The 22,173-nt window shown below is 54.2% G+C and overlaps 10 protein-coding genes across 10 annotated transcripts; 6 read left to right on the plus strand and 4 right to left on the minus strand.

The window, feature by feature from the left end:
• Positions 1 to 140: 140 nt before the first annotated feature.
• Positions 141 to 2,071, minus strand: CONPUDRAFT_112596 (squalene synthase). The gene is made up of 4 exons (XM_007776533.1): positions 1,691 to 2,071; positions 1,415 to 1,629; positions 782 to 1,361; positions 141 to 728 (listed from the first exon to the last, which is right to left on the minus strand). Exons 1-4 carry the CDS (start codon positions 1,925 to 1,927, stop codon positions 267 to 269), a joined length of 1,494 nt encoding a protein of 497 aa, XP_007774723.1. The 5' UTR covers positions 1,928 to 2,071; the 3' UTR covers positions 141 to 266.
• A 144-nt stretch (positions 2,072 to 2,215) lies between these two features.
• CONPUDRAFT_85546 (uncharacterized protein) lies at positions 2,216 to 2,904 on the plus strand. Its single transcript, XM_007776534.1, has 2 exons — positions 2,216 to 2,614; positions 2,694 to 2,904. The coding sequence occupies exon 1, from the start codon at positions 2,227 to 2,229 to the stop codon at positions 2,446 to 2,448; it is 222 nt and encodes a 73-aa protein (XP_007774724.1). The 5' UTR covers positions 2,216 to 2,226; the 3' UTR covers positions 2,449 to 2,614; positions 2,694 to 2,904.
• A 2,954-nt stretch (positions 2,905 to 5,858) lies between these two features.
• Positions 5,859 to 7,756, plus strand: CONPUDRAFT_140207 (uncharacterized protein). The gene is made up of 9 exons (XM_007776535.1): positions 5,859 to 5,994; positions 6,086 to 6,155; positions 6,219 to 6,287; positions 6,371 to 6,507; positions 6,612 to 6,777; positions 6,874 to 7,013; positions 7,069 to 7,135; positions 7,188 to 7,215; positions 7,267 to 7,756. The coding sequence occupies exons 1-9, from the start codon at positions 5,922 to 5,924 to the stop codon at positions 7,531 to 7,533; spliced, it is 1,017 nt and encodes a 338-aa protein (XP_007774725.1). The 5' UTR covers positions 5,859 to 5,921; the 3' UTR covers positions 7,534 to 7,756.
• A 1,319-nt stretch (positions 7,757 to 9,075) lies between these two features.
• Cplcc5 (laccase) lies at positions 9,076 to 11,149 on the minus strand. The gene is made up of 9 exons (XM_007776536.1): positions 11,097 to 11,149; positions 10,996 to 11,047; positions 10,876 to 10,944; positions 10,591 to 10,825; positions 9,718 to 10,532; positions 9,511 to 9,659; positions 9,429 to 9,452; positions 9,307 to 9,371; positions 9,076 to 9,253 (listed from the first exon to the last, which is right to left on the minus strand). The coding sequence occupies exons 2-9, from the start codon at positions 11,026 to 11,028 to the stop codon at positions 9,189 to 9,191; spliced, it is 1,455 nt and encodes a 484-aa protein (XP_007774726.1). The 5' UTR covers positions 11,029 to 11,047; positions 11,097 to 11,149; the 3' UTR covers positions 9,076 to 9,188.
• Positions 11,150 to 12,170: 1,021 nt separating this feature from the next.
• On the plus strand, positions 12,171 to 13,340 carry CONPUDRAFT_132269 (Tgs1 protein). Its single transcript, XM_007776537.1, has 3 exons — positions 12,171 to 12,417; positions 12,469 to 12,660; positions 12,724 to 13,340. Exons 1-3 carry the CDS (start codon positions 12,201 to 12,203, stop codon positions 13,254 to 13,256), a joined length of 942 nt encoding a protein of 313 aa, XP_007774727.1. The 5' UTR covers positions 12,171 to 12,200; the 3' UTR covers positions 13,257 to 13,340.
• A 233-nt stretch (positions 13,341 to 13,573) lies between these two features.
• CONPUDRAFT_93569 (glycine cleavage system T protein) lies at positions 13,574 to 15,206 on the plus strand (the record flags this gene model as incomplete). Its single annotated transcript, XM_007776538.1, has 9 exons — positions 13,574 to 13,621; positions 13,674 to 13,776; positions 13,829 to 13,895; positions 13,951 to 14,255; positions 14,316 to 14,458; positions 14,534 to 14,711; positions 14,768 to 14,884; positions 14,935 to 14,976; positions 15,031 to 15,206. 9 exons carry the CDS (start codon positions 13,574 to 13,576, stop codon positions 15,204 to 15,206), a joined length of 1,179 nt encoding a protein of 392 aa, XP_007774728.1.
• A 197-nt stretch (positions 15,207 to 15,403) lies between these two features.
• CONPUDRAFT_169689 (vacuolar protein sorting-associated protein 28) lies at positions 15,404 to 16,472 on the plus strand. Its single transcript, XM_007776539.1, has 6 exons — positions 15,404 to 15,585; positions 15,657 to 15,759; positions 15,820 to 15,930; positions 15,985 to 16,127; positions 16,195 to 16,255; positions 16,334 to 16,472. The coding sequence occupies exons 1-6, from the start codon at positions 15,434 to 15,436 to the stop codon at positions 16,397 to 16,399; spliced, it is 636 nt and encodes a 211-aa protein (XP_007774729.1). The 5' UTR covers positions 15,404 to 15,433; the 3' UTR covers positions 16,400 to 16,472.
• Positions 16,473 to 17,821: 1,349 nt separating this feature from the next.
• Positions 17,822 to 19,325, minus strand: CONPUDRAFT_169691 (HAD-like protein; the record flags this gene model as incomplete). Its single annotated transcript, XM_007776540.1, has 2 exons — positions 17,822 to 19,258; positions 19,317 to 19,325. 2 exons carry the CDS (start codon positions 19,323 to 19,325, stop codon positions 18,449 to 18,451), a joined length of 819 nt encoding a protein of 272 aa, XP_007774730.1. The 3' UTR covers positions 17,822 to 18,448.
• Positions 19,326 to 19,768: 443 nt separating this feature from the next.
• On the plus strand, positions 19,769 to 21,017 carry CONPUDRAFT_140214 (Diaminopimelate epimerase-like protein). The gene is made up of 2 exons (XM_007776541.1): positions 19,769 to 20,525; positions 20,591 to 21,017. Exons 1-2 carry the CDS (start codon positions 19,881 to 19,883, stop codon positions 20,891 to 20,893), a joined length of 948 nt encoding a protein of 315 aa, XP_007774731.1. The 5' UTR covers positions 19,769 to 19,880; the 3' UTR covers positions 20,894 to 21,017.
• A 34-nt stretch (positions 21,018 to 21,051) lies between these two features.
• On the minus strand, positions 21,052 to 22,173 carry CONPUDRAFT_169693 (uncharacterized protein; the record flags this gene model as incomplete). Its single annotated transcript, XM_007776542.1, has 4 exons — positions 21,634 to 22,173; positions 21,420 to 21,574; positions 21,160 to 21,361; positions 21,052 to 21,110 (listed from the first exon to the last, which is right to left on the minus strand). Exons 1-4 carry the CDS (start codon positions 21,875 to 21,877, stop codon positions 21,052 to 21,054), a joined length of 660 nt encoding a protein of 219 aa, XP_007774732.1. The 5' UTR covers positions 21,878 to 22,173.

Raw genomic sequence — 22,173 nt, forward strand, 5'->3', positions numbered from 1 at the left:
CACTTGATCATGACTCATGGGACTCGTGTAATCGGAACTTTTCTCCGATACTCTCAATTGAGGTCAAATGAGCCTCTTCTTGACAGAGACCAGTGACTCATAACCATGCGTTCAAGGGTATCGAGCAAAACGTGGTTATCAACACGTCCCGCCATTAGCAACGTCATAATTACAGGGCTGGTATATAGGGCATAATAATCTCGAGCTCTACAAAGAAAGAAAAGAAAAACCCCGCCTCGACTCCTCAGGACAATCCTGTCCAGCTACTACTGGATAGGCGAATCCATTACGACTGGCTCCTCATATATCTTGTAGATCACCCAGGCCAACATGGCCCCGAGCACAACCATCACGCCAATCAACGCCCCGATATAACCCAGGAGGACCCAAATGCTCAGCTGCGGCGCGTTCGAGTGGTACAGCCGCTCCTTCTCGAGCCCGCGCTTCGCCCGGAATTCCGCCTGCTGCGCCGCCTGCGCATCCTCCACGAGCTTCTTCTCCTGCAGCGCCACCGCCGAGCGCTTGTCTTTCGGGTCCAGGCCCGTGCCGTTGGGGTTGACGACGACGAAGGAGGGATAGTTCGTCTCGACCCACTGCTCGATCTTGCAGCACGTGATCGAAAGCCGGAGGAAGTTGGGGTCTTGCGGCTTGGCGCGGTGGTGGATTGCGCGTGCGTAGTCCCGGAAGATGAGCGCAACTTCTCGGGGGTTTGTCGAATTCATGATGAGCTACGAAGAATTTTTAGCCTCATGGAAGCGTCGGAAAGAGGGGCAGGACGTACACGAGCAGCCTCGGCCTTGCGAATTTTGATGTTCCGCTGGAACATCTCTGGGTTTTGGAAGCACAACGACAGCGTCGCCATTGCCATGCACACCGGTACTGCGCAGAACACGAATATGCTCTGATTCTTCAACAGCCGCAGGTAATCCAAACTGTCCGTCGCATGCCGCAGCGCATCCAGAATCATCGCGCTCTGTATCCAGCCCGCCTTCTCCTCCGCCCCGGGCGCGTACAGATCGCGCATCTCCTGGAACCCGTACTTGGCCCATATCTCGCGCGGCCAGAAGTAACGCCCCTCCTCGGCGTCCTCGCGGAAGTCACGGATGATGTTGGTCTTTTGGAGCATGAGGCCCATGCTGTTCGAGAGCTCGAGCTGGTCGCACAGCCAGGGCGCCTCCTTGCGTGACGCACTCCAGATGCGCGTGAGTCCCTCGCCGACGAGTCCGGCGACGTAGTGGCAGTAGAGGTCGTACTCGGACACTGTCTCGACGTAGATAGAACCAGTCGTAGCAGCCTTGTGGGCGTAGTCGGCCATGCCGGTCTCCATCTTTTCACAGATGTCGAGGATAACTTTTTTGTACCTATATGGTACGTGGTTAGGAGAAAGGTTGCGCAGAGAGGAGCAGACACGTACTCGGGTGCAAGACGATTGATCTCCTCAACAACGGTATCGTATTCAACCAGCAACTGGCGGTCCTTTTCATCTGGGCCATTCCCATCAAACTTCCAGCCTGGCGTAACGGTTTTCTCGTGGAAAGAGCGAAGAAGGGGTTGCTTGGACTCGTCGGGGATAGTCATGTCGTCCTCGATGGTGTCGAGTCCACGAAGGACGAGATAGTACATGCAAACCTATACCAAGTCTAGCGTGAGCTTCATTGGATACGTAGCTCAGAAAATAAGGGATACAGACAATCCTTGCCAAATCGCCGTCGAGCTCCTTGACGATGGCCCCAAAGCTGCGGGAGGTCATGTCGAGGAGCTCCCAGCATCTGCGCATGGTCGAGCGGTCCCAGCCCGAGGTTGAGTGCTCCTGCTTGTCGGTGATGTCGCGCTTCTGCTCGTGCCAGAGGTAGAAGTTGATCAGCGTGCGGAATTCGGTGGGATGGGTGAACAAGAGGCCAAGCATGGAGACAGCTTTGTTCGTCATTGTGGATGAGTGGTCGGTCTGCGCGTTAGAGAAAGAGATGGGCAAGGAGGAGCAAGAAAGGAGAGAGGCGGGACGAGGAAGTGGGGAGTGGACACGGGACTCTGGAGACGACGCGCCAAAAATTGGGCTCGTCGTACCACGTCTCTCCGATTTCTCCGGCCCGCCCAACCGCCGGGTCCACGGACCTGTCCATCATGCCATATATGGTAGAACAAGTTACTAAGCAGGTCCACAGCTGGTCCACCGGCGTCCCTCAAGCGTCAATTGACTTCCTCAGCCCCTTTACCAGAAAAATCGCCATGGACGACACCGTCTACCCGCCCGTTCGCCTTCAGCCACTCGCCTCACGGCCCTTATCGGAAAAACACGCGCAAGCAAGCATCGACGCCTTCCTGGATTCATACTACGCCCGCGGGATGCAGAACGGCGGGTCAGCGGATAGCACAGTCACCGCTCAACTCCAGAAGCTCAGCGCCGCGCTCAAGGACGGGCGTGCAAGGGAAAAGGCGCTCAGACAGTAATCACCGTGATTGTGGCGGGGTTGGGGTGCGGATTCGAGGGCGATGATGGTGTGATAGGCGTTAGATGTCGGGCGAGGGGCGAGGGGTATCTGGACTATGGATGGTGCGGCATAAAGTTGCGGATCTGACGCGGGTCGGCGGGAGCGAACAGAACAGACTTGATGCGGTGGGTCGTCATCTTCACTCGTGCATTCTTTTGTTCATCTGATGATGGTATCATCGTGCTCTTGATATCACCTTCTCAGGCTCCAAACCAACTGCGGCTCACGCGGGCCTATTCTTGTCTACACCTTGGTTCTGGGGTGCAGTCGCGAATTGCAAAACGCCGAGCGTCTACTCTGGTCTGCGGGTCAGAGTGCGCATCACAACCCTTTTGGCTCCATGCGCATGCACCCTACTCTACGTCTTATTTACCATCTGTCGCCCTTAAATGAACTAATTGATCTTTGTGGCGCCTCCTATCAGCTAGATGTCATGGACGCTGCTCACCCCAGCTTGCAAATTTTACGCAGACTTCGACAGCCGTTCATGATGTACATTGCCGGGTGGACAATACTGTCTATTCGTGTCGCGGAACCCTCAATCCGTCCCGCCTCTTTTCTATTTGGCAGGCGTGCTTTGAGATCTTTCCCTTTTGCTTCAAGGGACAAAGCGCGAAGCCGTCGTCCGCCTATGTGTACACTATGCATCTTGTCTTCTCTTGCATTGGTATGCTGGCTGCTCTCGGGAATCCGGCCAAGCTCACTCGGCTCACCTTAGTCCGCCAGTTTCGTGATCGGAAGTCACTTGGACCTAAGCTACGCGAAGTTTACGATCTCATCCCGTGGTGTCCTTATCGCAAACTTCATACCGTGAAACTGTTCACTTGACAGAACGTTCACTGGTCATTTAACGCGCTCTCCTCGGGATCGGCGAATATGTACCGCCCTTCGACACGTTGCTCGCGAATCCATGCCCCGTTTTTTTTTGCAACGGCATTTTCTTGTACTACCGGATTATGCACAGAACTTACCAGTACTGAGCTGCAAAAAGAATTTGTTATTCACTTGCGTCTATCTGATGTCGACACGCGAGAATGTCGCTCGCGCACTCTCCGATGCGTATGTCTGGATGTTGCCATGAAGCCGCGTTCGTGTCCCATAACGTCCGATTTCACTTGCATCAACGGTCGGCACTCCGATGACGAGACTCAGGACGCTCTTGATCGCGTTCGCGTGTCAAATTGTCCTTCTGCGTCCCCGTATCTAACTTTATATGGCACAAATTCTCGAACTCACTGACCTGGCTTGCTCCCACTGGTAACGATTGCAACCCGCGGCTGTTACCGCTCCGTGGGACCATATCGGCATATTGACAGGCACGCACAGCATTCAGGAACGAGGATTGCTCCGGAGTGCTCGGTGCGTCCCGCTATCGCCTTGAAAGTATGTGTCCATCGTGCAATAGTAGTCTCAGACATGTGGGACACGGTTGTTGGCGATCCTACTTTGCGGCAGTATAATCTGCGCTGCCCGCTGCCCGCCGTTGCTCCCCGCAAGCTCTAAACTCACTAACGGAATTTGCCGGAGGTGGTCAATGTAATAAATGATATTAAAGATAAGGTTTTTATGTTTCGGAAAGTCTTTTCTCTAGAGCTCTCGGAACGTTCTCTTTCATTTCCGTGATTGTCAGCGAGCTAGTTTGAGCCACTTCCTTGTCTTATTTCCCCGTTTTCTAAGTGGTGAGAAAGTTCTGATCTTTGAAGCGTTAGTTCTCTCCCAGCAAGTACTTATGCACCCGCGCTCAAATCGCATCGGCACGAAACCGGCTCGGTGTAAAAATAAACCAACCCAGAAAGATACTCCGACAGCCCCGACGACGCGCGGAGTCGCCGCGGTCAGTCAGGTGGGTCATGACTCTTTCAATGGATGGATTCCTCGTCCTTCGGCGACTAATACTTGGCGAGATCGAACCTCGACACTTTTGTGATGCATTGGAGTAACTTATAGCAAGCGAGTCATTGACAACGTGTGCCTTGTAGCTTCGCATCGTGGCTGTAGCATGCTGATAGGTCGGCCGCCGTGATGTGTTTTCTCATGCCCGAAACCACCGTGACCGGTGTACTATAAGTGCACATGTGCTAGGGCCAGATGAGACTTCGGAACGTTCGTAGTTGGGGGGTGGCCCCATGCCTTGGGGCTTGATGTTGTGCGTCAGCCTGGGGATTTCCAGACACAGCGGGGACCTTGGCTCTCAAGGTCGTGCGCGATTGTGGCACTGGTGCCATGTGAACATCCAAATATTCATCAGGTTTCCTCTCGCTTTCAAGTACTTTGGCGGAGTACTGAACACTGACTGCAAGACTAGCGCTCCCCGCAGATTTTCATACCCAGTCGCGAGAAGACCATATGATCCTAGATCATCACCCATTTCGTAACTAAAATGTGTATCGAATCCCTCGTGCAACGTCGGTGGCGTTGCGGGCCCGATCAAAGCAACTGTGGCCGTTGCCGCATCGCCCAGTGGTTTGGCCCGGGAAAAGGCCACGCAGAAATCACCTAATGGATAATATAGCACACCTTCGCGGGAACGTATTTAGCTCGTTGGCACGCCTGGATGGGGAGAGCGCGCTCATATTGACGCTGCAATCGGTATGGGCTGATGGCCGCCCACGGTATGTACGAGATCGTCGACCATCCATTACCGCGCGTAACCTTGTGGGGTGCAAGGAACAAGGAGAAAGCCGAGTGACTGCTCCAATGGATGTGTCGCGACGGTGGGATGTCGAAACTTCCAATGACGATAGTGACATAATAACGGTCCGAACTGGACCCTGAATGTGTTGATGTAAAAGGGGATGACGAAGTACCCCCATTTGCAAAAGTCGCTACACCGCCCCCTGAGCGTACCATTGAGTCCGTATCTGAATCTGGACAAGTTCACATGGAAGAAATTCAGAAGATATTCGTGAATTTCGAAAGGCTGGTTGAGAGCACCAGGAAGAATCATGACAGGAAAGGGCAGAGTGGAAGGTCTCGGGCGAGGATTGAGGGTGTTTCCACCATGCAGTGGAGAATTGCTTCCCTGAAATGATGATAAGCCGGATGGACTGTGCTTCCGATTCGAGGGCAAGTTGGCACGACAAGTTGGCGCCTGTCTGTCATTCGTCAATGATACTTAATTAGAACATAGACATCAACCGCGTCCCTCTCTACTTTACCCCAGCCCCTCTCTGGTCTGCGCTCTCAGACTTATCGTCCTCGTACCTTGGTTACTCCGGAATGGTCGGACGGACGATATTACAAAAGGATTATCGCCAGCGGACCCTCGCACTCGTGCGCATGATGTCTGTATCCGGTCTCCGCTCAATAAGCCCTCCAGCTACCGTGTCTTCTTATGTCCATCCTTCTTCTTCCTTGCTCCTTCCCCACGCACTTCTCCCTCGTCACTTTCCTTCTGGCAGCAGTGACCTGGTAGGCCCGACCGCGTTCCACATGCGGAGGGTGGACATGCAGGTGGACGTCCTCGAACATGCCAACGTTGCCACCAATCTCACCATGTGGGCCAGTGAGTTCCCCTTAGCGCGCGTCTATTGCTGAACAAGGCTCACTCAATCCCTTTTTCGTCCTCAATTTTCGCGTCTTTCTGTTCTCTGTAGCCTCGGCAGCCGCGGCGATGATCTACGAGTATGCCTGCACGCTCGACTACGAGATTAACAACATCTGGCCGTGCGTTCCGTCTCTTCTTCATGTGCAAGACTGCCCTTTGACCTGACCCTCGTGTTCCTCCAGGCGAGTGTTCAAGTCAAACATAGCCAAATGCTACCTCCTCGCTCGATACGCTGGACTCGTTGCGCTTGCGTACGTCCCATCCTTCATCTTCCTGCCCTCCACCCATTCACGCGTCAGTGTCCGCCATATTCGGCATTCACCGGCCCCCACAGCATGAGCACAACACTGTCTTTCCGCATGTCCCAGGGCGCCGAGACTCCCGAGCTGCTCTGCAAAGGCTGGTTCTACTACCAGGCGTCCATCATCCAGCTCCTCACCATGGTCGTCGACTACCACATCATGCTCCGAAGTGCGTATCGCGCCCTATCCCCGCTCAATGCGCACGTTCCATGCCACATTCTGACATTTCGTTCTTCTCTTCTGTTGGAACCCAATAACCGTCGGACTTGACAGCGTACCTCATCTTTGAGAAACGCCCAATCGTCCTTCGTGTCCTGCGCATTCTCGGCGGATGCGAGTTTGTCTCCCTCATCGCCTCCGCGGGGATCATCTTTCCAAAGCTACAATACTCAATAACGTGTCTAAATATTAAAGCCCACCGCGGGTTTCTTGTTTATGGGTGCGTCCCTTTTTCTTCCAAATAATTATCCTGTTCTCGGGCCCTTTTAATACAGCACGTTGGCAGCTGACGCGCACTTTTTCGGTCCCGGTCTAGGATCTGCGCCCTCTTCGTGCACTGCATCTTCTGCGGTCTCGCAGTCGGCAGATACTATTGTTTGAAGCCGCCCTACAACCAGAATCGCCTAATGCTAATCTCCATTCGTGACATCGCTGTATCGTCATTAGTGATCGCTGGTGAGTCTGATCGCTTCAACCGTCGACGTACCTTTGTTCTCTGACACGAATTCAGCAATTCTCCTTGTTATGGTTTGGGACGTGTCGAAGCGATCTGACCCAACCAGTAACATTGCATTCCAGTAAGTGCTCACTTTGGCGTTAAATATCTAACTCATGGATACTCCTCCCTAGCTTCCTTCTTTCCGCGTATTGGGTCATCGTGAGTAGCCCTTACCAATGATCGTCGTAGACACCGCTCACTCCACGCCAGGCCGGTCGACTGGTGACGAACCTTCACGAGCTCGACTATGAAGGTGATCCATTTGGCGTCAGGGCTACCAGGGGCATCCAAACAGACGGGGACATCGAGACTTCCGACATAGAGCTCCGCTCTATTGATTTTATGCCCGTCATTGACCCCGAGCAAGGATCCGACGCGGTCCAGGGCAGCTCTAGTGGGGCATGCCCTACACCTTCAGATACGACTTGGAACCCGACGCTGGAGCCCGCTGACAGCATGAGCATGACGATATGCTAGCCAAGGGAATTTTATAGTCGTCTATCATGTTTTTAATTTTCCTCATCGTAGAAGGTCCACCGGTCTGCTCCCTTTGATTCTGATGCTTCAGGACGAGGCGGACCTCAAGCTTGCACACGAACGAGTCACGCACTGCATCTTGTATCTTACTCACAACCTCCGCGCTAAGCCTTGACACCGGCAGCCTTATTCACGGACCACGCCCCAATGCCTCCTCACCTGCTCCCCCTCCATCTCCTGTTTCACGTCCATTCTACCCTGCTGCATCGTTCACGTTTAATCTGCAACAATCTAGGTTTTCGAAAGCTATGTCTGTAAAATACCCTACTAGAATCCCCGCTTCTTAATGAAAATAGGTCACGGGTCAGATATACTCGGGTCCGCGTGTCAGAAGCAAACAGCTTAACATGTAGTCTCCTTTATGCAGCCGTTTTATACGTATCGCTGCGCTCTTTTGATGTTGTGTGAAACATGAAGGTTTGGTGAATGTCAGAACGGAGCCAGTCGTCTGTAGGCGTTCGATGACTGACGGAACCCACGTGCAACGGAGGCAGACAGTGTTAACTGCGCTCTGCTCTCAGTCCAGGAAGGTTTCACCTTGCGCGGTTCCCGAAATGAAAGGCAGGTGGATTTACCTTGGCTTCCCGTTGATTCGGTATGAACGATGACAGCTAGTACATAGGCGTAGCGGTGGCAGACATTGTTTCCGGTTCCTAGGCTGTGACTCCGATAGGATGGCGCTCGGTCAAAGGACTTCTAGTGCGTTCAAGTCAAACCTTCTGCCATGCCATGATGAAGTCGTCCACAACTATAGAGTGGCAGGAGTGCAGCGTAGGGACAGGTCTTGTTTGGATCTTGTCGCCTTGCAAAAGAGTTTCATCGATATCTATCCGTGTTCGGGCGTGTCGTCTGACTGCCCCCTGTGGGCGATCATCCGAGTCAGTATCCTGCTGGCTCCATCACCTTCGTCATCAACAACTCTGGAGCTCGCTCTTCCGCGACAGTTCGTCCCCTGAGCTCCACAAAAGAGAAGAACCTGTGCTGAACGATAGACCCACTGATGGGTTACGTGCGGTGTTGTCTGTTTCTACCCGCAGATCTAACAACGTTACCCGCTCGACTTCGTTTGCATGCATTTTAGATGTCTAAGCGTCTTCTATACAGAACATAACTCGTGCTCTTGTCGCTATAAGCCGTGGGCGTCTGTGAACTGCAGCGACGAAACCGAAGAACGCAGTAAATGACAGTATGTGCATGAACCCTCTTCTCGACGTATTGTCAGTGATGGATATCGGAGCTGTAAGCGGTGTAATGTCGCACATGCAAGTATCTAGCACGGTTTGCAAGGCGCATGATCCAGTGCGACGTTTGTTGAAACGCACCGAGAAAGGTTTAGCAGAGTATGTTCATTGTCTGACACGACGTCGACGTCTCATGTTCGTGAACCAGAGAATGAAAGTTGAGAATATGTGTGGATAGTATGTATGTGTCGTAATGGTATCGTATCTCGATCGTGATAGTATATGTGTGTATCCTAAACGTGCCAAAAGTTATCCCAGATTATATCGCAAATAAAATATGGCGCTCTAAGGGGCAAAGAGCGTGTGGGTATAGTGTATGCATGTTGTGTCCAAGCCGTTCCGATGCCGGATGGCCTAGATGGCACCGTTCGTGGCGATTTCGAACTCCTTGAACGCGGGGCATAAGTCATACCAAGAGTCTGGCGGCGGCGTCAGCAACGGTGAAGCCTAAGCAATGAGGGAAAGCGCATACTAGGAACGTCCTGCTTATGAGCCGCTATGGCGGGCGGGCTCTCCGCCATGACGACGGCGAAACCGCTGAAGAGAACGAGTCAATATAAACGTAAAACACCTGGAGCAAATAACGGGACGCACTGGTTTAGATGCCAATCGATGTGACTAAAAGCAACACAAAGTTAGTGATAGACTGCGGCCCGGATAAAAAGGCAGTATGTACCAGTGGAAGAACCAGGGGCCGGCGTTGTCAGTAACGAACCGGATCGTCACGTTATCGCCAGGGGTGCCAATCGAAACTACGTCGCGGCGCTGTGGGTTCTTAAAGTTCGGTTCCCTCTCCCCGGGGCCACGAATAACGTCGAAGGTATGCTGCGGAGTCTCGTTTAGTACCAAATAATCAGACACAGACACAGCGAGCTCGACGTACGCCATGAAGATGCATTGGGTGTGGTCCCCCAGCTGCCCTGGCGTTCGCGGGAATGCTCAGCTCGATCACCTTATTGGGCGGAAGCTCGTAGACCGTGCCAGGAGGCATAATCTGCGACGGATGCATCTTGCCATTCAAGATCTGCAGCAGAATGGGCGCCGATGGATTCACCCAGCTGACGTTGTTCATCGTGTACCGTGAATCGATGAGGTCGAGGTCGAAGTTGATGTTCACGTCCGCCTTGCCAATCTCGTGGATTCCAGGAGCACCGGGGTTCAAGAGCGGATGAATCATGCTGTCGATAAGGGGAGCGTAGGTAGGTGTTCCAACAACGAGGGTGTTATTGACGACGTCATACTCCACGGCAGGCTCCTCGTCCGGCGCGCCTTTGTAGCGGAGGACGGCGGAGTTGACGCCGTCGCGAAACGTTTGATTGGGCAGGCTGGAGCGTGCTCGGATCCAATAGTTATCAGCGGGCTGGTCGGCCTCGACGATGACCGAGTACCGTTGAGCTGCGAAGACGGAGATGGAGTCGACCTCGACGGGCTCGGTGATGATGCCATCCGTCTCGATGACCGTCATCTTATGACCGGCGATGGTGAAGTTGTAGTATGGATCGCATTGCATGCCAAATATACGGAACCGGTACCGCTTTCCTTGCTCGACTTCGATGACCGACAGTGGTGTAGCGGGGCCACCGGGATACCTGCCCTTGCCATTGATGAGTGTCGAGTTCGGCTCAACTGCACCATTGATCGCAGCAAGAACTGGTGAAGGATTGTGATACCAGTCTGCGAGAGTGATAACGGTAGTTTCTGCGGATAATAAATGTCAGAGAAGTGTCGGCGCTTGGTAGAAAATCAGGGTACAGACCATCATCGACGTCATACAAGTGACCGTGAGGATCGTCTGGGTCGTAGATGACGAGTGGCCCTCTCAAGCCATCGCACAGCTGGGTGAGATAGTGTGAATGGTACCAGTAGCTGCCTGCTTGACCATCGACGTCGAAGTTGTACGTGAACGTGTCGTTGGGCGTGACAGGACATTGAGTAACAGACGGAGTACCATCGTACCAGGAAGAGTGACGTTGGAAAATCCCATGCCAATGCTAGAGGGGTGTTGGGGTTCGAGTGGTGCATAGAGACCTCAGACACTCACTATACTGGTCGCTAGTGCCATAGATGGATCGTCCAACTCGTTCTTGACGGCTATGTTGAAATTCTGGCCCTAGAATGAGATGTTAGATCGAAACTGAAGTAGAGTAGACGACGCTCGAACCTTGACTGCTTTGATGAGGGGACCTGGAGTCATCCCGTTAACGACGGTAGCGCTAGGTACGGTTAGGCCAAGTTGAATACAGGACGAGGAAAAACACTTACGAGCGGCGATAGCCATCGGGTGAGACCACCTCATCCGAAATAACTAGTTGGGCGGAAGAGGCATCGACGACCGCCAGACGTTGGTCGTCTCCGTCGTAGTTTGCGGCACCTCGTATTACGGATGCGCCAAGGCATGGTGAGACTAGGGCGAGTAAGAGTGCGAGACGTGACATTGTGCTTGAGCTAGCGAACGAGAGGCAGTTCAAGGAGAGGAAGGAGAGGTTGGGTGTACGTGCGATTGTAAGAATGATTATACAGTGTGAGTGACCCTTGGAGAGCGAAAATTCTAATGAAGCACACGTACGTGGGTGCCGAAATAGTCGGCTATGCTAAAGGCGATTGATGTGAGTTCTAAAACGGCGTCTTGGTTTATAAGGCAAGGGTGAAACGTACAAGCAGCAAAGGAGTGGATGCGGGTTGAGCTGAGGACATGTCATCGGGCATACATGAAGCAAGTCAGAGATGTAGGACGTAATGGAACGTGTTTGAGGGCTTGACTGACATTAGGAGAGTAGTCGGTGGGCCGAGGACGTTGCAGAGGGGTAGCCCACGGTGAAAGCTGGGCTGGGCTGGTCTAGGATACGGGGCGGAGGGAGGAGGGAGGAGGGAGGGAGGGAGAAAGAGGAGGGGGTATTCCATCATCTCGAGCTTGTGCTTATAAGTGTGGATTCAAAAGATTGAACATGAGCGTTTTGGTCTTTGGCATGCAGCGAAGCGTCGATTGGCATGCACAAAGAACCACACGCGTTTAGCCCTTATTTCCTAGCAGCAATTCCAAGTAGCACTGCGGCGTCATTCGACCGACAATGCGCTCTCGAGCTACAAGTTTGTGGTCCATGTCGACGTCTGAGATCTGAGCGCCGGACTGAGAACTTGCAAAATGCCATGGTATGACCAATGAGCTCAGTTTCTTACCGACATAACTCCAAGTTTCTTTGTACGGATCCTTCTCTTGATAGCCAGTTCTGTGAAAGGTGAACATAAAGAAACAAGATAAGGCCTCTAATGTTTTCCAGATAGACGGCAAAAGTAGCAGGACAAGGAGCAGTTCAGACTCCGCTCGCATCGGAAGTCCGTTCATACAGCCATCCTCACTAAATCCCGATGGGCAAAAAGTCCAACTTCACTGGCCTCTCGCGATTCGTTCACCAAGCTTTCGGAGATCAGGAAACAACGACAAAGAAAACCGATGAATCCTTCCAACATCCAGCAAAGAGGCGCAAAGTCGAGACAGGCACCGTCGTAGCCATCCACCGCGGCGCCGAGGGGCTGGTCCCGCACTACAGGTCTGCGGAGGAGGTCCCTGAACATCTTCAAAAGTGTATGTTGCTCTTTCTCTTTGGGCTAAAAACAGAGATGATGAACGATGCAGACTTCTCGCAGCGCAAGCGCTACTTCTCGCTGTATGACCAGGGCTGTCTGCTCGACGAGGAAGGCTGGTACAGCGTCACTCCCGAGCGCATCGCGGACCAGATAGCGGAGCGATGTCGGTGCGACACGGTGCTGGATGCATTTTGTGGGGTCGGGGGGAACGCCATCGCGTTTGCGAAGACGTGCGAGCGAGGTGCGTGTAGTTTTGCCCCTGAACGTGAAGTTTTCGTGAATCTCATGGACCGACCGATGCCAGTCATTGCGCTAGACACATCACCAGTGAGACTCGCATTGGCGCGACATAACGCTCAGATCTACGGCGTTGCAGACCGCATCGAGTTCATTCTCGCAGACTATATATCCTTCGCAGAGTCGTATCTCTCCCGCGCCTCTGGCAACGGGAAGCGCGACATCGACATCGTCTTCCTCAGTCCACCCTGGGGCGGTATCTCGTACCTAACGAATCCACAAGACTCACCGGACTCAGACGAAAGCGACGTTTCCCTCGTACGCCATCCGGAGTACAGTCTCGCGAGCGTCAAGCCGATACATGGGGCGGATCTGTTTCACTTGACGCGTAGAATCACGCCAAACGTGGCCTACTTCCTGCCCAGGCATACGAGTTTGGACGAGCTGTCTGCGCTGCTGCCGTCTTCAGATGCAACGAGCGGAGGAGATGATTCCCAGCAGGAGATACTCGAGATTGAGGAAGAGTGGATGGGCTCCAAGTTGAAGGCGCTGACATGCTACTTTGGTGGTCTCGCTGCTGGACAAGAACATTTGTTCTGAGGGCTACAATACTAGAACTGTATCTAATGTGCTGTCGATATTCTTTGCTCGCTTTCCGCACACTGTCCTTTGAATGTCACCGTCTGACAGGGGTATACCTTTGCAGGCAATGACATAAACAGACGGAACGGAACCCGTCTCTTTCCACTGCGAGCGTGCGGCCATTGAGCGTGCACAGACAAACACACGCCCTCTCTTTCCTCCCCCACCACGCACTGGGAGGCCCTTTCCCTTCACGCCTTCAACGACCAGTAGAATGCCGATTAGAGCAGCAGCTAGGATCGGAGCGCGCACCCTCAAGCGCGTGAGCTTCCGGGATGCCCACGGTACTGCTCGCGGGCTTGCGACAACCACTGGACCTGTGGGTTACTTGCTTGCTATAGCTTGTCTAAATAGCTGAACGATGAAGGACTATAGCTCCGTCGTACCGGTTTGTATGACTTTCATGTTGAGAACGGGGCAAAGATGGTGCCGTTCGCAGGGTTCGAGATGCCCCTAGCGTATGGTAATGTTGGGCAAGGTGCGCATTTAACCTATTTTCTATGTACGCAAGCTTATTGTGGCGTTTACAGTTGCAAGCCACACCCATGTGCGCACGAGCGCGGGCCTGTTCGACGTCGGACACATGGTCCAGTCCATGTACGTCTACTCCCCAAAACACGCTCATCGCGCCGACCACTGACGACCTAGACAGGTTCCGCGGCCCAACAGCGACCGAGTTCCTCGAATGGCTCACCCCGTCCTCGCTCGGTGGGCTCGCTCCGTACTCCTCAACGCTGTCGGTGCTGCTTAACGAGCGCGGCGGGATCATCGACGACACTGTCATCACCAAGCACGCCAAAGACGCGTTTTACGTCGTCACCAATGCCGGCCGTCGCGATGCGGACATGGCGTGGTTTAAGGAGAGATTAGAGGAGTGGAATACGGAAAGGGGCGGGAAGGGGGGAGGCAAGGTGGAGTGGGAGGTGTTGGACGGGTGGGGGCTCGTTGCGCTGCAGGGTGCGTTCTTTCGTTTCGGCGAGGTATGCAAGGCAAGGGTGATTGACAGGGGTGTATTAGGGCCGGAGTCGGCGGGTTATTTGCAGGCTCTGACGTCGTTCGACCTAAAGGGGCTTACTTTCGGTCGGTCGGCATTCGTCCCCGTGGAGGGTTTCAACCTTCACGTTGCCCGAGGCGGATACACGGGTGAAGACGGTTTCGAGGTGCGTCTTGTCTCTGCCATCGATTCTACTCCTTGCTCACTCAAAGTTGCGTCATACGTTGAATGGCGATTATAGATCTCAATACCCCCGCAACATACCGAGACCGTGACCCGCCTGCTAACCAAGTCGCCCGTGCAACTCGCCGGCTTGGGGGCGCGCGACTCGCTCCGTCTCGAAGCGGGCATGTGTCTGTATGGTCAAGATCTCGATGAGGATACTACGCCCGTCGAGGCCGGTCTCTCATGGGTCATTGGTATGTTCCAATCTGAAAAGCGAAGACTGTCGCTAACGTATTTTGGGCCTTCACAGGCAAAGATAGGCGCGAAAATGCGTCTTTCATTGGCGCTCAGGGCGTATTGAAGCATCTGAAGGAAGGACCACCTAGAAGGCGCGTTGGATTCGTAGTCGAGGGAGCTCCTGCCAGACGTATGGTTTTCCACTTTACAATACTATTTAGCATACTAACGTATGAACAGAGGGTGCGAAGCTGTTCACCCCGGGAGGCGAAGCGTCTATCGGTATGTCCCCATTATTCCATTCTGGTTAGAATCTCGTTGTAACCCATCTCAAAGGCACTATCACATCTGGGATTCCCTCACCCACCCTCGGCAAGAACATCGCGATGGGCTACGTCACGTCCGGGAACCACAAGAAGGGGACCGAGGTCGAAGTCGAGGTGCGCAACAAGCGGAGAAAGGCGATCGTTACGCCCATGCCGTTCGTCAAGCCAAACTACTACCGGGGATGAAGGGCCTTTATTGTGTCATTATTTCCACGAGCACTCAACTGCTTGTCATGACTAGAACACCGTACTGTAGATCTACTTTGCATACATCTTTGTGGTCGAATGAGCATTTTGACCCAGCCTTCCGACCGTGTGAATGTGTGAGCCCCTGAAGATCATAGTCATGACGGGAGGTTTTCCTTCTTGTTAACACCCAACGACGACGACCTGCCACCAGGGACCGCACGACAATGGCCACCATCTCTCTCGATGAAGAGGTCAGGCTGTATACCACCAACGCAGAGCGAGAAAAGTACACCCTCTTGTCGACGCTCTATGGGATTATCGTCGCACTGGATTACCTCGAGCGGGCGTATGTACGAGACTCTATCACAGCTGCTGAGTGAGTGTTGGATCCTTTCATACGTGCCATCTGCATTAGTTTGTGTACAACGCACTGAAACTGCAGGAGAGGTACTCCCCGGCATGCACGCGACTTCTAGGGCAGTATCAGACGATGCTGAAGCTCGTCAGTGACGAGGTCAAGTCGGTCGAGCAGTTCATGGAGCGGTATCGGGTGCGTACCTTTCTCTGTCGTCCATCTGGCTCAGACTGAACATGGCGTGATATCTGCTAGATGGACAATCCAGCGGCACTACATCGTATCAAAGTGGGCGTTCCTGCCACAGTTGAGCATTCCTCCGAAGGAGGGCCGGAGACGGGCAAATGGATCGCGGAGACGACGCAGGTACGGACTCTTCCTTATATCATGCCTGGCCACGCTGCTAATGAGAGAACGTAGAACTTTATCACGTTCATGGACGCGCTGAAGCTGCGAATGCGGGCGAAAGACCAGTTGCACCCGATTCTGCAGGAGCTCGTCACGGGCTACGCTAGGTTCAAGGGGAGTAAGGACTGGGAGGGTCGGGGAAAGATGGTTTCATGGTGCGCTCTATTCTCTACCGATGTTGTTGGAGATATAGCTCAACGTTGATGTCTTATGGGTGGACAGGCTCATCTCACTGAATAGCATGAAGGCGTCAGAGGAGATCACGGAGGAACAGTCACGGCAGGTAAGCCCTTCGTTTACCCTGACTATGGCCGCGAGTTTGTCTGATCATATTTCCACCCCTGCAATTGACGATGTACAGCTTTTGTTCGATGTAGATCACGCATACGCCGAATTCTTCAGAAGTCTAGGCAAGGGCGAACCATGAGTATCAGTACCAGAGGTCTATTATCACGTCTCCTCATGCTATCTTCTTGGTTGTATATTACGGCAAATTATCACGGATACTCTGAGCCCAACGTGAGACCATCAAGAGTGTAGTTACATCACTGTGTAGCGCCGCAGCTTGTCTGTGGTGATTGAAACAAGGAGGCTGTTCAGGGGAAAGTAGCAGTGCTCTTGACGTTGACAAAGCGGGGCACCGCGATCAGCGTCCCCTCGAGGCTCCTCTTGTTTCCCTTTCTCCTCCACCCTTTCACCCTTGAAGATTTACAACTTCCTCCTCAACATCGCCGGCGATGTCCAAAGCTATAAACAACCCGTTCCGCCATCCTGACGAGCCACCTGAAGCGCTCCCCAGCTTTGACGATGTTGCTGGGCCCAGTGCCAGTGGTTCCGACCCAAGCCAAGCTCACCGCGGGTTCGCATCACCACCGCCCTCCGCGGCCTCCTCGCCTCCTTCGGTGTATGCCCCTCCTCCAGGTCCTCCACCAGCTCATCCATCATCTCAGTCACCACCACCTGCCTCGAATGACTTCAGCGGTCTAGGCGGCCTCGACGAGGAACTTCCGCCGGCATACACGCCCACTGCGGACTCCAGCGAGTCCATCGTCGAGCGCGGACCTCGACGACCGTTCCAACAGCAACAACGACAGCAGCAGCGTACCCCTCAGGCGAACGCCGGATGGCATCCGCAGGGGCCATATGCTCCGCCTGCGCCCCCGCAGCAGCAGACCGGTGGTGGGTGGTCGTCCTATCCCGGGCAAGCACAATCTCCGCCGCAGCATCCGCAGCACCAATACGGGCCTCCTCCAACACGGGTCAACTCGACCGTCTCTTCTGGGTACGGAGGTGGAGGAGGGTACGGAGGAGGTCCAGGGCCCTCTGGGGACTACTACAACAGCGGCAGCGGATATGGAGGACGCAGCCCCGGTGGGCTGGGGTACTCAGCGAGCCAGCGCGGGACGAAGAAATCTGGCGGCCTGATCGGTGCGCTCCTCGACACGGTCAAGGACGTCGTCGACACCACGATGCAGTCACACAACCAGGCGATGGACGCGCATAATAGAGCGATTCAGACCTCGTATGCAAACTGCTATGCCCCGTCGGTGCCGGCTAATTCGTACGGTAGCGGGGGGAACCCTGCGTATGCTCCACCTGCACCTGCGCCTCCACCTCAGAGCGGGCTGCAGGCAAGAGATGGGCCACCTGGAGGAGTGACGGACGATGGGGAGGACAGGAGCCCGACGCATGTGCCGGTGCCAGGACGGATTCTGCTCAGGGATGACAAGATCATTATGTATCCGAACAACCAATATATCTGCCTCAAGTGTACGTCCTCGTCATTACTTCTCTTCCTTTGGGTGCGTATCGTTCTAGCATTGACATGCCTCCCTCGAAATACAGGCAGGAACACTGGCTACCTCAATTACGACCCCTCCGAACCATGCAACAAGTGCTGGCAGAAGTACAGCAAGCCCTACCGCGGCGCGATCACCTACACGCCCTGGAGCTCCGAGATGTCCAACAAGGGCTCGAAGCTCCAGCGTCCCCTTCCACGACCAGTACAGACGAACGTCTCGAGGTCATCGGGCTCCCGCTCGTCATCGCATGGGCAGTATCGCGGGGACCCGTATGCGTCTGCGTACGCCCCGCCTAGTGGTCCGCCACCACCCCAGCATCACCAGTCGTACGGAGGAGGTGGTTATGGTGGAGGACCAGGACAAGGGCATACGTACTACGCGCGTAACCCTCCTCAGGGCGTCGGGATGTATGCACCTAGTCCGGGTGCGATTTCTGTCGCCCCGGGAGATCCGCGTCTTGGCGGTGAGGTCTGCCCAAAGTGCCACGGGAGGGGTGTAGTGCCGGTGCTGTTTAACGAGCACCCTTGTCCGATATGTACTGGTATCGGACGTATATACTGATGGGTGATGCGGGTGACAGGTGTTCTTGGTCGGATGGATAACTTATTTTGTATTCCCGTGTACATACTCTGCACTTTGTTATCGTTAATATGCTTTCGAACGTTGTGACAACTCTACATGCGCGACTCGATTTCTGCCAGACAAACTTGGAAGCTGCTCCAGTCCTCCATAACAACTGCATTCCCGCTTCCTTCGACCAGCCCTTCCCCCATCTCCTCCATCTTGATCCGGCCCTTTTCGACCTCATCGCCTGCTTCGGCCTGATAAATCCCGACATACCCGATCAGTGGAATGCCCCTGCCATTCCCTGCCCTTTTTGCAGCCGTCGCCCCGCTATTGCTGTCCTCAACCGCGACGCATTCTTCCGGTCTGACGCCCAGTTGTTTACACGCGTGATCGTAGATCGCCGGGTCAGGTTTGCTGCTCGGCGGAGTGAGCGACGTTGCGGCGGAGAAGACGTGCTCTTCATCAAAGAAAGGCATGAGCCCCGCTTTCTCGAGGCTCGCGAGGACGCGTGGTTTGGCGCTCGTGCTGACGACGGCCATCGGGTATCCCTGGGTGCGTGCCCAGGTGAGCGCAGCTTCGACGCATGGGCAGGGCTCGCATCTCTTGTTGAGCTTCTCTATGACGCGAGCGACTTCGAGGTCGACGTAGGCGTCGATGTCGGAATCGCTGGGTGTGAGGCCGTATTCTTGTCTAAGAGAGACGAGCATGTTGCGGAAGTTCTTGCCGAGATATCTCTCGTGTAGGATGGCTGGCGTCAAGGGCTCGTCTGGGATGGGGCGGGCATTTGGTTGCAGGGATGTTGTGGGATTAGGCTTGTACTTTGCGATGACCTCGTTGACAAGATCAGAGCAGGCTTCAAAAGCACGGCTCTCGGACTGAACGAGAGTGTTGTCGCAGTCGAAAAGGATGTACTTGACCTGATGATTGATACGTTGAATGTTGATCTACACGAGAGGGGACTGACCGTCCGCTCACCTTTGCCATCTGACTCGGGACGAGATGGTGTTGAGACAGAAACGTTGAGAATAGGACGAATCCGTAAGAGGTACGTCACATAGCAAACCCATTCCGGACCAATCTCATGGGGCCGAGGTGGCGGTCATAAATATCCTCGCATCATGTCAAAAGATGGTGGCTTGACCCTGTGCTGGATGGAAAACAAGGGAGCTCGAAGAGAAAAGGGAGTTGGGTCGAAACATCAAAGGCTGTGGGAAAGTGGTTCATACTATCGCCGATAGACTGATGTTGAGCGAACTAATTTCTTCTGTGCTGTAGACCCCTTTGGGCTGGTGCAACACGTTTTCTTCACCGGCTTTTTGTATGCTCTCCGGGGTGGACATGTATTGGACCACTTGCCTTGTATGTATATCGACAACAATGATGGAGGTGAAACGGGCACTGGTATCGTCTACTTATGACAGAGCGCGGTGATCAGTCAGCGACAGTCCGAGTCACCACCGCCGTGACTCAGTTCGTCCTCTCAATGCGGATGCCTATAAGTTGACCGCAGTCAGGTACTGGCCCGATATTACCACCATCATGTCCTCGCGCTCTCTCACTGGCACGCCCGTTCTCACTGGCAACGCGTTCACGCGCAGCACTTTCGGCGGCAACCCAGCTGCGGTCGTCCTCCTTCCCGATGCCGACAACAAGTCTCTCTTCGACAACACTCAGTATCCCGAAGAGCTGACCCTGGCCTGGACAAGCAACTTTGCGCAGCCGATGACTGCGTTCATCGGTATGTCCGGAAAGTCGGGTCTGGATGACGGAGAGTACGCGATCAGGTACAGCACGACGAAGCACGAGCCACCGCTTTGTGGGCACGCGACCCTCGTCGCTGCTGGTGTGCTCTTTGCATCTCAAAAGCCTAGCGGCGACGAGAAAATCCCGAGGACAGTTAGGTTCCGGACGCGTACCGATGTGTTGATCACTGTGCGGGAGAACCTCAGTGATGGTGGGGATCCGTGGTATGAGATGGAGATACCGGCAGGAGAGGTGGAGCCCGTCTCTGACGAGACTCGCACGAAGGTGACGAGCGCGGTGGCAAAAGCTCTCGGGCTGAGCGAAGACAAGGTGCCCGTCAAGGAGATTTGGGTCGGGGCGGGGCCAATGGACCATTTCGGAATAATCGTCTTGAATGACGACGAGAAGCTCGAAGGGCGGGTAGTGGACCCCGAGCCGTTCGTGAGTATCCTGCTTGTTATCGTAGTTCATGTCAGTAAAAAGCGCTGATTGGATTCATGTCACAGAAAGCGACGCCGTACGTCATGAACGTGCTCACGACCGCTACGCCTAGCTCGAACACCGACAAGTTCCAGTCACGCTCGTTTGCACCCAATGTTGGCATTCCGGAGGATCCAGTCTGCGGCGCGGCGCACACGTTGCTTACACCGTACTGGTCGGCGCTGATGGGCAATGCTGGGCAGGAGATGACGGTCAGGCAGGTCAGCTCAAGAGGGGGCGATCTGAAGGTAACATGGGATAGGGAGAGAGGTATCGTCAAGCTGACAGGTCAGGTGGCACTGACGTCCAGGGGAGAGCTCTTGGGTTGAGTAGGCGTACGATGAGGACATGCCTCACGTAAGGGTTCAAACAGAACTAGAAGTCAATCATATTAACACGCTTATGAATTTGAATGGATGCGAACGATAAAATATGCGAGCAGGATAAAACCACTACTATCACACGGCAGCGTCTCTGTCTATGCCCTTCATTCTTCCTCGTCTTCGTCGGATGTAAGGCGACGGAGCACGGAACCATCTAGGGGCTCTACGGAAGACGTAAGCGACGTTGATATCACGAAAGGGAGGGGACATACGGCCAACCGACGTAGAGTGACGCCCACGGTATGCTGCCAGGGGGGAAGAGATGGATGGAGAGGGGGTTGAGGGAATGGAGGGCACAGAACCCTTGAAGGGTGAGACGGAAGGCGGAAGGGAGTACTGAAGGGTGCGGGAAGGAGTGGATAGGGGCGAAGAACGATACGAGGCGCCAAACTCGCGTTGGGGTTGCGGAGTCGACTGAAGGATCCTAGTCAGCGGTTTCATGCTACAATGTGGTAGAGGAAGGTGTACTCACGGCGGGCGACATAACCAACCGCTTCTTTTCCTTGGTGGGTGGAGTCATGGCGAATTTGACGGGGGTTTGTGTTGAAGGTAGTGGGTTACGCGGATACTTGAGAGCGAATAATGCTTGAACGATGTTCAGAGATAGTAACCCGAGGAATAGGAGCTCTACAGAACACACGACCATGAGTTGGTTGCGCGTACAATCTGTGCAACTGAGAACGAACCTAGCGAGCATAGCGCGAACCAGAACGCGCCAGTGTTCCTTGGCCGTGACATAACGATGTTGGTTGAGGTCCATGGTGATGGTATAGGGAGCACTGTCGCAAGAACGATAGAGGCAAGGAGAGTGAGGGAACTGTTTCGTAGGCGGATAACTGCTTCGTTCTTGAACGGCTTGCTGAAGTCGACCAGCTGGGCCTTGGACTGGGACAGGATGGCGGGAGAGCTCATTATAAGTTTCGTGGCCATATGGCGTCGATGAATCTAGTCGTCGAGAGTGGGTTTGAACGTGGGGGCTACGGGAGGGAGGAGAGAGGACGACGCGAACGACGTTGACCAGACACAAAAACCCGCCCTAGACAACGCGTACGTCACGTGTCTCACCCCTCACATCTAGCTCCCCCACATCTCTCTGGACTCTCCCTCTATGTCCTCTCGACTCATCGTTGTCTTGCCTTCATGCGACTCCCACTCCGGCCATGATGCGTAAATTCATGTGCGTGTGCATTCGATCCGTCTTTCTGTGCGCAATACTGACCCTTTCG

This window comes from Coniophora puteana (assembly GCF_000271625.1).
Source record: "Coniophora puteana RWD-64-598 SS2 unplaced genomic scaffold CONPUscaffold_17, whole genome shotgun sequence".
Classification (NCBI taxonomy): Eukaryota; Fungi; Basidiomycota; class Agaricomycetes; order Boletales; family Coniophoraceae; genus Coniophora; species Coniophora puteana.